The following is a 12,138-nucleotide window of genomic DNA, read 5'->3' on the forward strand; positions in this document are numbered from 1 at the left end:
GGACATAAAAAATTCAACTTAACATATACCAAAAATCCAATGAAGATAAAATTACTTTTGATTCACATTACTGTACCCTTGGCTGAGAGTTATGCTTAACAGATTGAAGAAAAGAAACAAATTCTCCTGGCTGCAAGATAGATGACTCTGACCCCAATATGATTTCTTCAAACATCGAAACTTCAACACTTTCATTCATTTGCTACATCAACCATTAACCATTATAAATTTACCAGTAACAAGTCCAATGTATACAGCTTTAATGATAATGAATAATTGAAATGGCCATCATAACTATGGCCATTGCCACCACAACAGAATAGTTGTTTCACAAATATCACCTTTAAAGAAAAGACACAGTTACAACATTTAAAACAACAAACACAAAACTTGTGTCATATCACCCAAATTGGTGATAGTTACAAATTTAACCTTAACTTCACACTAACACATAATACATTACTATTATGACTTACAACCTTGACCGATGACTGAATGCATAAGTTACTTTCACACTGCTCAGCAACAGTTCCACCCAATGATTCCTACATATTGCAACAATGAAATCTGACATTAGTATTACTCTCTCTATAAGAATTGAAATTTAATATACATGTAACAATATAAATCAAAATAAAAGCACCTCAATCCGCAAGTTTGCACTTGACTTCATGCATTTTTTGTTACACTTTCTTACAACCTTCTCGCATTTGGACATCTTTCTTTTGATTATTGGCTAACCTTTACGTGCTACACGTGTAGGGCTATGAATTGGACACTCTTCACTCAAGTTGTTAGCAATGTCTTCGTCATTGGAATGTTTATTCAAAGAAGAACATATGGTTGGCAAGTTTGAAGTGAAATTATGAAGTGTTATGTGAAGGAGATTGCTTGCTTCCTCAGAATTTGCAACCATTTCAGCCACATTATAGAAATGCTTACACAGATTATCATACCTCTCCTTCATTCGTTTCAATTCAATTTTATCATAGCTCGCCTTGATGTATGAATGTCTTCGTTTAATATTCTTGCTCCATCTACTGAGAATATACTTAGAAGGTACTTGCTTAACTCTTTCAATTCCAAGCACCGAAAGAAAATGTCTGCACATTATACCTCTAAATTCAAATAGCAAGCACTGACAACTAATGTCCTTACTTTTCCTATTAAAAATAACCTCAAACTTAGCTTCTTTCATCTGATTACCAAATATAAAATCCTCACACACATTGTATGAAATGATAGTTCCAACCTCAAATTTTATTGTTGTAGCACAGTTTATTTTACCTCTAAATTCTACTTGAACTTCAGCAAACTTGGCATTTGTATACTTAGCTTGAAATTGTCTCTCAACAAGGGAGTTTGACCCATACTGAATTGTCCTGTTCATTGTGCGAAAGTCAGCTTTCACTTCCTTCTCCACCTTGCTCCTTAATGCATTTTCATATTGCTTCACAAACTGTTGTAGGCTTGTCTTTGAGTTCAGATATCCATCAAAAAAGGCGTGTACGTTCTCACTTCTTTGTGTGGTTGATAGTCCAGCCCAAAAATATTGTTTTCAATATATTGGCACCCATCTATGCCAGTCTTTGAATAATCGACACAACCATTGATTTTGTTCAACATCAAACTTCTTCAAGAAAGAATATCATTTCTCTTCAAAATCATCATTCGTTACACTATCATAAACAACATCTTTCATTGTTGATTTGATTTGCTTATATTGACCATATCCCTTCAATTTTTTTGAGATTTTTTCATTATATGTCATAAACACCATCTATGCTGAGTATTAGGCAAAGCTATTGTAATAGCATTTTGCATAGCCTTGCATTGGTCAGTCACAATCCCATTGGGTGCCTTCCCACACATGCATCTAAGCCAACAATTGAAAAGCCACACAAATGTTTTTGTATCTTCTGTTGATATTAAGCTACAGCCAAGTAAAACTAACTGACCATGGTGATTTACACCAACAAAAGCAGCAAAGGGCATGTCATACTTGTTGGTTAGGTAGGTTGTATCAAAACTAACGATATCTCCAAAAGATTCATATGCAGCTCGACTTCTAGCATCTGCCCAAAATATATTTTTTATGCGAAAGTCTTCATCAACATTAATATCATACCAGAGCTGACTATTTTCTTCCTTCATCCTACAAAAATAATCCACCAATGCTTTTGAATCTCCTTCCTTGGCAATCAAACGTCTTTCCTTGTTAATGTAGTTTCTCACATTCTCTTCTACAAATTTCAAATTATCATGACCAACAACATCATGAACAAGGGTTTGAAAAGTCTTGTTTATCCTCACCCCTACCTCATTGTGTAAATCAAGAGTTCTTCTCACATGCATGCTAATATTCTTATTTTTTTAAAACATTCTAAGGACTCAATCCATAAGAATGTTGTACAACAACTGTTTTTATAGACCATTTTCTGGATCCCCCTTTCTTTGCTATGATCTTTGCTTCACATTTGGCAGCTATCCTGGAAGGTGTCTTCAAAGTTGTTGGTAACTTTGAAGAGCTCTTTCCTTCTCGTATGTACGCAAGTATCAAATAATTCAACTCTCCATCAGGGCCTTTTTTTGAATTTCTAATCTTCCATCCAAAATCCACTTTAGTTGAATAGTTCTTGTAAAATACTTTAATAGCTTCAACATCATCAAACTCCATTCCAACACTTGGCTCAACTATGTCAGAGCTATCACAGCTATCATCCTCACTAGCAACTTCACACACAGGCTCAACAACATTTTCGTTGTCATGCTTCTATGGTTCCTCCTCAATAACCCGTTGCACCTCCATATGCTTTAAACGTCCAAGATACAACCTGCAATAAGCACACAAAATAGAAACAAAAAAAATTAAACTTTATAAAATAAAGGGTCATGGGCGTGAGCTTTGTCAAAAACCCACTTACCAAAAACTATTCAGCTTACATGCAAGACCCTGGGTTTCAGATTTATGTTGCACCACCTTTGATAGGACTCATGTATCACTCAGATGAGAAGTGGGATAACAAACTCACACACAGTAACGCAAAGTGTAAGATGAAAGTAACGTGAATAACAAATAACATGACAAAGATGTAGTTTTAGTAGAGGAAGAACATGGTAGGATTGAAGAACTTGATATTTCTCTTGTAGACATGAGAGGAGAAGTGGGAGAGACGAAGTGACACAGTAAATTGCTCAAATGAGAGACAACACCCAAATATCAAGGAGTAGGCCGCAGGAGAGGAGGAGGACGAAAAAGAAGAAAAAAAAACCACAGAGAACACGTGAGAGGAGAAGTGAGAGAGACGAAGTGACAAGCTCAAATGAGAGACAACACCCAAATATCCAAGAGTAGGCCACAGGAAAGGAGGAGGAGGAGGAGGAGGAGGAAGAAGAAGAAGAAGAAAGGAGGAACCAGAGGCAGGAGACTTACACGACATACTTCTGATTTTTTTTTAAGTTTAGTTAATGAGTTTAGGCAGCATACTTACATGTATAGAATAAGAACATACAACCTTGTATTTGGGAACTATTACTATACGGTGTTGGGTATAGACACCAAATCTGGGTGTTTAAATAGCATTATTGATGTTTAAAAGTTTTATAAGACTTATTTGTCAAAAAATAGTATAAAAAAAGTTTTAAGATAGTTTAAGATTTAAAATGCTTTGAATATATTACATGAGTATTTATTGATTTGAAAAAAGCACGATGTGCATAAATATTGTGAAAGATATATTATGTATATAAAAATTTAAAGTAATTTTATTTTAAAAAATTAAAATAATTTTACTTGATTCGAGTAAGATATTTTCAAATAAAAATATATGTTGTTAAAAAAATAATTATTAAATTAATTTTGATAAATATTTACAGTAAAAAATGGATAAATTTTGTAGCTTTAAATGGCAATTTAATGTAATTTTGTGATTATTTATAATTGCTAAGTAAAAACTATAATGACATATTTTTAGTTGTGTTTATAGGTGGTTTAAAATGGTACAATTTTCTTAATTTTCATTTATTATACAGATGTTATTAAATAAATAATTTTATATATAATTAAAAATATATTATTATTTAAAACGAATAAATATTGTTGTATATTAAATAAATAGATATTTTTTTTATTAAAAATTATGAAATCTCAAATTTCAAATTAATATTATTAATAATAACATAATTATAAAATTCTATAAAATTAGCTTCTAAAGGTTTATATACTTACCGTAAATTTGTAACTTATGAAAGAATATTCTTTAGTATCTTAGAATCTAAATAAATTATAAAATTCTTTTAAAAGTATTTAAGAGCTTAATAAATAATTTAAAAGGTTGTTAAGGACATAAATTTATTAGAAAGATTGGTAAAATTAAAATAAGATTATAAATTTTAAAGATTAGGAATGAAATTTTTAAGTCGTATAATATAAGTTAATATTCAAATCATTAGTCGAAAAGGATGCATGAATACTTAGATGATAAGTTAAATGAAATAAATGAATAAGAAAATTAGTGAATGTGAAGGACACTTAGACATATATTAGAGAGGTTAAAGATAAGATCAAATAAGAAATAGGTACAACCATAAAGACAAGATAAGAAGAAAATTTCAAAAAAATAAAAATAAAAAAGATACTAACGAGCACATGAAAGGTAAGATTTCTCAGGCAATAAGTTAGCATTGGAATATACAAACATTAATCAAGAATAACTAGTAAAATGTATGAATAAGGCTACAAAAGGATAAGGAATAATTATGAAAATATGGCTCCTAGGTACAAGTTCGAAATTGAATTGAAAAACGTATTGAAATCTAAAGTGAAATTTAAGAAATGAATGAAGCCTATAGGTGTAATAAGGCTATAATTTCATATAAATTTGGTAGATTGGTAAAAATTCAATATTCAAATAAAAAAATGATGTAAGTAGTAGGATGGATAATAACCTAAGGTCAGTCTACTACTTGGAATTTGATAGAATGAAATAAATTTGAAATCCTCATAACTCCTAATTAGACATGTTTATCTTTTCTTCCACAAATTTTCTATAAACACGCCAACTAAGAGATAGGACCACACATAAAAAACAAGCTATAAGACTAAATGTCATGCATTCCCACCAAGCAATAAAAGCTTAACAACTTAATTCCAAATCAATTTTCTAAAAAAACTAAGTCCACAACGACTCCACCAATGACCAATATTAAATCAAGCATAAAAATACTATAGGACCCTAAAGCTTGACCCAATATACTAACCATCAACCAAGAAGGAGCACGTGGGGAGATAGGAGAAGTCACTTTTCATAACTTACATCACTTTAACCAAAATTAAAGTAGGGGAGAATAGAAAATTATAAATTAAAAAAATAAATTTAAATAGGAATTCTTTATATGACTAAAAGCAATTTTTTAATTTTTTTAATACTTTAAAAAAATATATAAAATAATATTTTTTTAAAGACATATTCCTTGTTTGAGGTTTTGTCTTTGGTAGAAATGAAATTATGCGATTGCGCCATCTGTCATACTGACATAGGTTACAAAACTTAATAGGTGTAGTTCAAGCAATCAAGGCCCTACCATAACTACGGTTAATGCCACTTTATACACAGAAGAGAAAGGATTTTCAATTTTTTTTGTTTCTCATAAATAAATGGTGTATCTTCATATATATATATATATATATATATGTGTGTGTGTGTGTGTGTGTGTGTGTACTATTCCTTTAAATTGTGTTTGAAATTGTTTGATTGTATGCATGGAAATGAAAAATGAAATATGTGAGCTGCATAGTTGTTGAAGAAAGAGTTGTGCATTTACAGTGCTGTGTGGTTGTTTTATTTTATGTTATTAGTAGTGGGGGTTTGTACTTAATTGTTAAGTGTTTTGTGTGTGTATTAGCGTAAGAAATATAGCAAAGCCTTTCGTTGTAAAACCTTCATTCTGTGAGAAATGAAAATTATGTGTAGGATTTCTCACTCAAGCGAGATTGAGTCGTGCTGAACTGAGCATTTTGGAGCTATCTCTCTCAAGCGAGATAAGATAAGACCGCCCCAATTGTCCTCTCATCCAAGAAAGAAAGGATCTCACTCAAGCAAGAAGCGACCTTGCTTAGGTAGGATGAGCTCGCTCAGGCGAGGAGTGGCAGGAAAAATGGGGAACACTCTGGACCCATTCTTGCCCAAGCGAGAATGCCTTTTGCTTGGGCGAGATGCTGCTCACTTAGGCAAGAATGCTTCTCGTTCAAACAAGAATAGCAGAAAATTGGGTAGATGCCACTTTTTGGTTTTCTCGCATAGGCGAGAATGGTCTCACCCAAGCAAGAGCAAAGCTCGCTCGAGTGAGAGTGTGCGCTTTAAAGGGATATTTAAAGAACCTTAAGAGCAGAAAAATATTCATTTATCACTAAACAGCTTTCACTCTCATTTTCTCTCTGTTTTCTTACCTTCTCCCCTCAAAGAAAACATTCTTGAAGCCAAATTTTATTTTAATCAATTATGTATGGGGAAAAACCAATTTTGAATGAAATTTTATTTTCTTCTATTTTGTGAAATTTGATATTTGAAGTTAAATTTAAGATGTTACAGTGAGTCTAGATTATTTAGCTAAAATTTTCAAAAAAATGTAATTATTGGATTGTAAATATGTATTTTGAGCTCCATGTTGAGCAATCTCTCTGTGTATATAAATATATGATCTTTGAGCTATATGAAAATGCCTATGGTTTTGTTCTTTCAATTGAAATGTTGAATTTTATTTCTAAAAAATTTCCTAGAGTTAAGTTTTATTTTAATTTATGAAAAAATTTATACATATTGTAATTGAGCAAAAATGTCATTAATCCTTACAAAAAGGGGGTCGTGACAAATGGGGCCCACGCTAAAAGTGGAAATTCCAAAGTGGTTAATACCACATGTTTTGTCTTTTGCACATTTTGAATTTCAAATCTTGAAAAATGACCACAACACATACATCGCAAGCCACTTCTTTCCTTCTCTTTCTCTCCCCTAACCTTATTCATTATTTTATTATTGTCACTCTCGTAACTTGCATAATTGAATTTAATTTTTGTCTCCCTCTTAAATAGTATTATTAGTAATATTATCTTATAATAGCAATTATTAATAACATAGAACAATGTGTAGAGCAAGAGGTGGATATTATTGAAAATCAGAGAAAATAAATCTCATTTATTTTTCTAAATCACTTTAGTAAGTTAGACTGACATGACATATGGCGCATTCTTGTAAGTTTCTTCCATGCAACGAATAAAATTTACCAGATGATGACACGTGACATAACCACATAATTTCATCCATGCTAAAGGTGAACTTGATTAAAAAAAAAAAAAAAGTTCTATCTATATAATAGATGAAACATTTGCTGACATGACAAAAAGGTCCCAAATAATAAATATGTTTTAAATAATATTCTTTTAAGAATTTATTTTTAAAAAATATTAAAAAAATAAATACGCTGAGTGAGAGCATCTCTTAATCTGAATATGAATCTCCTCCAATTGTGGCGAGAATTGGATATCTAGTTTCCTTTTCACTTAAGCGAAAATGTAGAAAACGACAAATTCTTTTTATGCAAAATTAGCTTAAGTGAATTCTTTTGGCTTCAGTGAATTTTACAGATTCGCTTAAGTGAATTATTTTGACTTAAGTGAAATTTGTACATTTGAGATGATGGAGGCTAGTTGAGGAGGAAGAAAGGATTGAGGATGGATGGAGATAAGGAAGTGAGTGGTATAGGGGTGGTGGTTGAGGGTGAGGAGGGTGAAGAGTTAGGTATGGAAGAAGAAGAGAGAGATAGGTATGGGGTAGAATAAGAGTGGGAAGAGAAAGAAAGAAGTTGGGTATGAGAGAAGAAATAAGGTTGAATATGGAGGTTAAAGAGGGTTGAATATGAAAGTTGAAGAAAGAGTGTTAGGCATAGGAAAAAGAAGAAGAAAAGATTAAGAGAGAAGACACAAAATTCGTTTAAGCTCAGATTTGCTTAAGTAAAGAAATTTTGCATAAAAATATTTTGTCATTTTTTACATTTTCACTTAAACAAGTCCATTTTTGCTTGAGCTAAAATGAAACTGGATGTTCAGTTTCTACCATAACTGGAGAGGATCTGGATCCCTCTTAATCTCTTCCTTTGAATAGTTGCTAAACATTTAAAAAGTTATTTCACTCTTAAAACTTTGCATTCTGCATTCATTTTCTCCACCTTGCATTTTATTTTCAAATTATGTTTTGCTACATTTTTCTGCAGACTTTTTGGTACACAATTCTGCATAATTCTTGTATTTTTGCTGCATAAACTTCTGCATTTTTTTCCCTTTAAATTTTGCAATTCTGCATTTCTTTTTTTACTTTAATTTTCTACACCCTGCTTGTTGCATTCTACATTATTCAGGATTTCTTTTTTGCTATGTTTTTCAATTTTCTGCTACAAATTCTGCATGATTTTCTGCACTTTGCTGTCATACGTTTCTACATTCATTTTCTGCACTTTTTCATTTTTGCATTCTGCATAATGTTTTCAGAATTCTACTACACAGTTTTCTGCAATTCTGCATTAATTTCTACACTTGCATTCTGTTTCTGCATAATTTTTCTGTTTTGATATTCTGCATTCTGCATTCTAGTCTATTTCAAATTTTTGCATACTATTTTTGCATGTATTTTTCTACACAATTTCATCAAATTTTGCATTATGTTCTGCTGCAACATTTTATTTTTTTTTGCATTTTTTTCTGCATCACTTTGCTGCATATTATTTCTGCATAATTTTGTAGCTTTTTAGCTAGACTCTTTTCATTTTGATTTAAATATTATGGTTGAGAAAACTTTGAGAGAACTTGCTTCACCTGATGTACCTTTTCAGACATTATGCATCCAATATCCTAATATAGATACACCTTGTGTGCTTAAGTCTGGATTGATTCATTTGTTGCCCAAGTTTCATGGTCTTACAAGTGAGGATCCATTTAAACACCTCAAAGAATTCCACCTTGTTTGTACCACCATGGGACCAGCTGGAGTTCCTGAGGATTATATAAAGCTGAAAGCATTCCCATTCTCATTGCAAGACACAGCCAATGATTGGTTCTACTATTTACCACCTGGATCAGTCACTAGCTGGGATGGTCTAGGAAGAATGTTTTTTGGAAAAATATTTCCCTACATCTAGAGTTACTTCAATCAAAAAAGAAATTTGTGGTATAAAGCAAATGGACAAAGAGAGTTTGTATGAGTATTGGGAGAGATTCAAAAGGCTTTGTGCAAGTTGTCCACATCATCAAATTAATGAGCACCTTCTTATCCAATACTTCTATGACGGTCTTATATCCATGGATAGACAAATGATTGATGCAGGCAGTGGAGGAGCCTTGGTAGATAAAACTCCTATTGCAGCAAGGCAATTAATTGAAAATATGGCTTCTAATAATCAGCAGTTCAATACCAGAAGCAATCCAGTGGCCTTAACTAAAGGAGTTTATGAGATGGAAAATAATTATGTTGCTGATCATAGAAAATTAAAGGACAAGCTAGATGATTTAGCTTCTTTGATCAAGCAGTTAGCATTGTCACCGAGGGCTGCAAGGTTATGTGAGATATGTGCTTCACATGAAACACCCTACTGATTCCTGTCCTACATTGTATGAACCTGCAGGTTGGATGAGTCACCCGAACTTGAAATGGGGGAATTTTACACAGCAACAACAACATCAACCTCCACCACAAACTGCTGCACCTTGCAAGAGTGAGTCTTCCTTGAAAGAATTGATAAGAGAAATAGTAGTTAATGATCTAAATTTCCAACAAAGAACAGAAGCAACCATTCAAAACTTGAAAAATCATATTGGTCAGTTGGCTTCTGCTTTGAACCATTTGCAATCTCAAGGTTAATGATCTGAATTTCCAATAGAGAACAGAAGCAACTATTCAAAACTTGAAAAATCAGATTGGACAGTTGGCTTCTACTTTGAACCATTTGCAATCTCAAGGTTCTGGTAATCTATCTACACAACCACCTGTCAATCCAGAGGATGCTAATGCCAACACCTTGAGATCAAGACCATTCAAGACTCCCTATTGCCCCCTTTTCTATTAATTAAACTTTATAATTTTGTTTCTTGCTTTTTACATTGATCTTGAAATCACAAAACTCCCCTTATTTACTTGCTTTCTGAATACACTGCACACCATGTGTTTGATATTTGATTACTCGTCCAATGATTCATGGGAGACGACCTAGGTTAGCACCCTAGTATTATATTAATTTCTATTTATATTTTGATAAGGATTCACAACAAATCTCTCATTCATCCAAAAAGTGTATTTCTGGAAAGGAAAAATAATTATTTTAAAGAATTAAAAAAAATTAGTAAAAGGAACTTTTATAATTTAATAAAATATAAGGCTATTTTACAATTTATTTAAAAATTGGTAGAGTCTATTTTGAAAATAATTTAAAATATTCTATAAAAATCAATAATTTGGTAAAATATATTCTAAAACTTAGAATAAGTAAAACATAGCTATAATTTTAAAAGAAATAACTACGTACATAATTTTTGAAAAACGTCAAAAAAATTTGTAAAATAATATTGTTGTAAATTTATTTGTTGAAAATAATACAGATAATATTTTTATTTATAAAGTATATTTATTGAAGAAAAGTACGAATGACATAAACTGATAATATTAACCTAACATAGTCAAATAACTATTATGTTATCAATTTTTATTTAATAAATATTTACTACCGTCGTAATACAGAGAGTTACGTTATGAGACATCCTTTTTTAGAAAATCTCATTTTATATTTTAATAAAGTCCCTTTTATATTTATAAAGAAAAAGTAAGTCCTTCTAAATACTTTAACTTATCTATTTACAAATACCTATATTATTTAGGAAAATTTATTACTCATTTGGATTCTCTCCATTTCCATCAATTTTTGGTAAGGTCATGTTGATGCCTAGATAATGAGTTGCAAAATTTAATGGAAATGAAATTTCAACTATGAAGTTATCAGTTTCCAATATGATATACTACTCATGTCTAGTGAACTTAATAGTCTAATTTATGAAATTGTAATCTCACATGCCAAACGAGAATACTATACATTCAGTGATAAGACCAACTTTCATCTTGTTCTCAGTTTTATTCATAATAATAAGAAAGGGTGAATGTGTTTAATACAAGAATTATTTCACAAGGAATAAGTAAAACCAAATAATTAAAAAAATTATAGATATATAATAGAAAATTTCATATTTTTAACATTTTTCTCTATAAAGTAATTATCCTTTTTTGTTTTCATGGTGAAAGATTAAGAGTTCTATGTCCACGGTCCAAGTAATGCCACCTAGTACATCAATCCCCTCAAGATTCCATATAATGCATAAATTTTCATGTGTGACCATTCTTAGCGAAGCATAATCCAACCAATCTTGGCATGCGATAATGTATGTCAGGATAATTTAGCATGTTTTCCAATGCCAACAACATAAGTTAGTTAGACTTAGTTGTTTGTTAGGACTTAGGGTACTTTGCTATCATTTATAGTTATACCTACACTATTTGTTTCACGCTTTACCTAGCATTATTCAACCACTTTTATATTAGAGTATCTTTGAATAATATAGAAAATAGTATAGCTTCTTAAGTTAGAATTTGTATCACTCACCTTCTCTTTGACCCTTGGGAAGAAAGATTCATCGTCATGGTTTTCTCTAAGGTTTTTCCCTATTTTATTCATAGTTGTAAGGGAATAAAAAAGTTTATATTAGTCAATAACATTCATGACTGTTTATATAATTTATGCATTATTTTCTAAGAACCGAAATAATACAATTATTCAAGGTAAATGATAGCAAGAAATAGAAGAATGACATAACTGTTAAGATTCGACTTAGTTCAAATAGAACTAAAGAGAATGGGAAAAACTTATCCCAATCCTCGCTTTGGACCAAGGTGCGTAGCCTTTTAACATATAAGATAAAAAATATAAAATAATTATTAAAGAAAAGTTAGATAAAGTTTCACTCACCTTTCAAATTTATGTAGAATAGCAAAAAAGCAATGCTTAGGGTAAGGAAAAAATTATGATAGATGAGATTTATTACTTATA

General features: G+C 31.2%; 2 protein-coding genes across 2 annotated transcripts; both read right to left on the reverse strand.

Moving 5' to 3' along the window:
* Nucleotides 1-736: 736 nt before the first annotated feature.
* LOC113850861 (protein FAR-RED ELONGATED HYPOCOTYL 3-like) lies at nt 737-1,390 on the reverse strand. Its single transcript, XM_027481386.1, has one exon. The coding sequence runs from the start codon at nt 1,388-1,390 to the stop codon at nt 737-739; it is 654 nt and encodes a 217-aa protein (XP_027337187.1).
* Nucleotides 1,391-1,767: 377 nt separating this feature from the next.
* LOC113850863 (protein FAR-RED IMPAIRED RESPONSE 1-like) lies at nt 1,768-2,355 on the reverse strand. Its single transcript, XM_027481387.1, has one exon. It carries the CDS (start codon nt 2,353-2,355, stop codon nt 1,768-1,770), a length of 588 nt encoding a protein of 195 aa, XP_027337188.1.
* Between the last annotated feature and the right edge of the window lie 9,783 nt (nt 2,356-12,138).

Source organism: Abrus precatorius, unplaced genomic scaffold (assembly GCF_003935025.1).
Source record: "Abrus precatorius isolate BTA unplaced genomic scaffold, Abrus_2018 Scaffold9, whole genome shotgun sequence".
NCBI classification, from domain to species: domain Eukaryota; kingdom Viridiplantae; phylum Streptophyta; class Magnoliopsida; order Fabales; family Fabaceae; genus Abrus; species Abrus precatorius.

Excerpts from the sequence above, each read along its gene's own strand:
- LOC113850861 (XM_027481386.1), bottom strand. The coding sequence starts at position 1,390 with ATGAACAGGACAATTCAGTATGGGTCAAACTCCCTTGTTGAGAGACAA.
- LOC113850863 (XM_027481387.1), bottom strand. The coding sequence starts at position 2,355 with ATGCATGTGAGAAGAACTCTTGATTTACACAATGAGGTAGGGGTGAGG.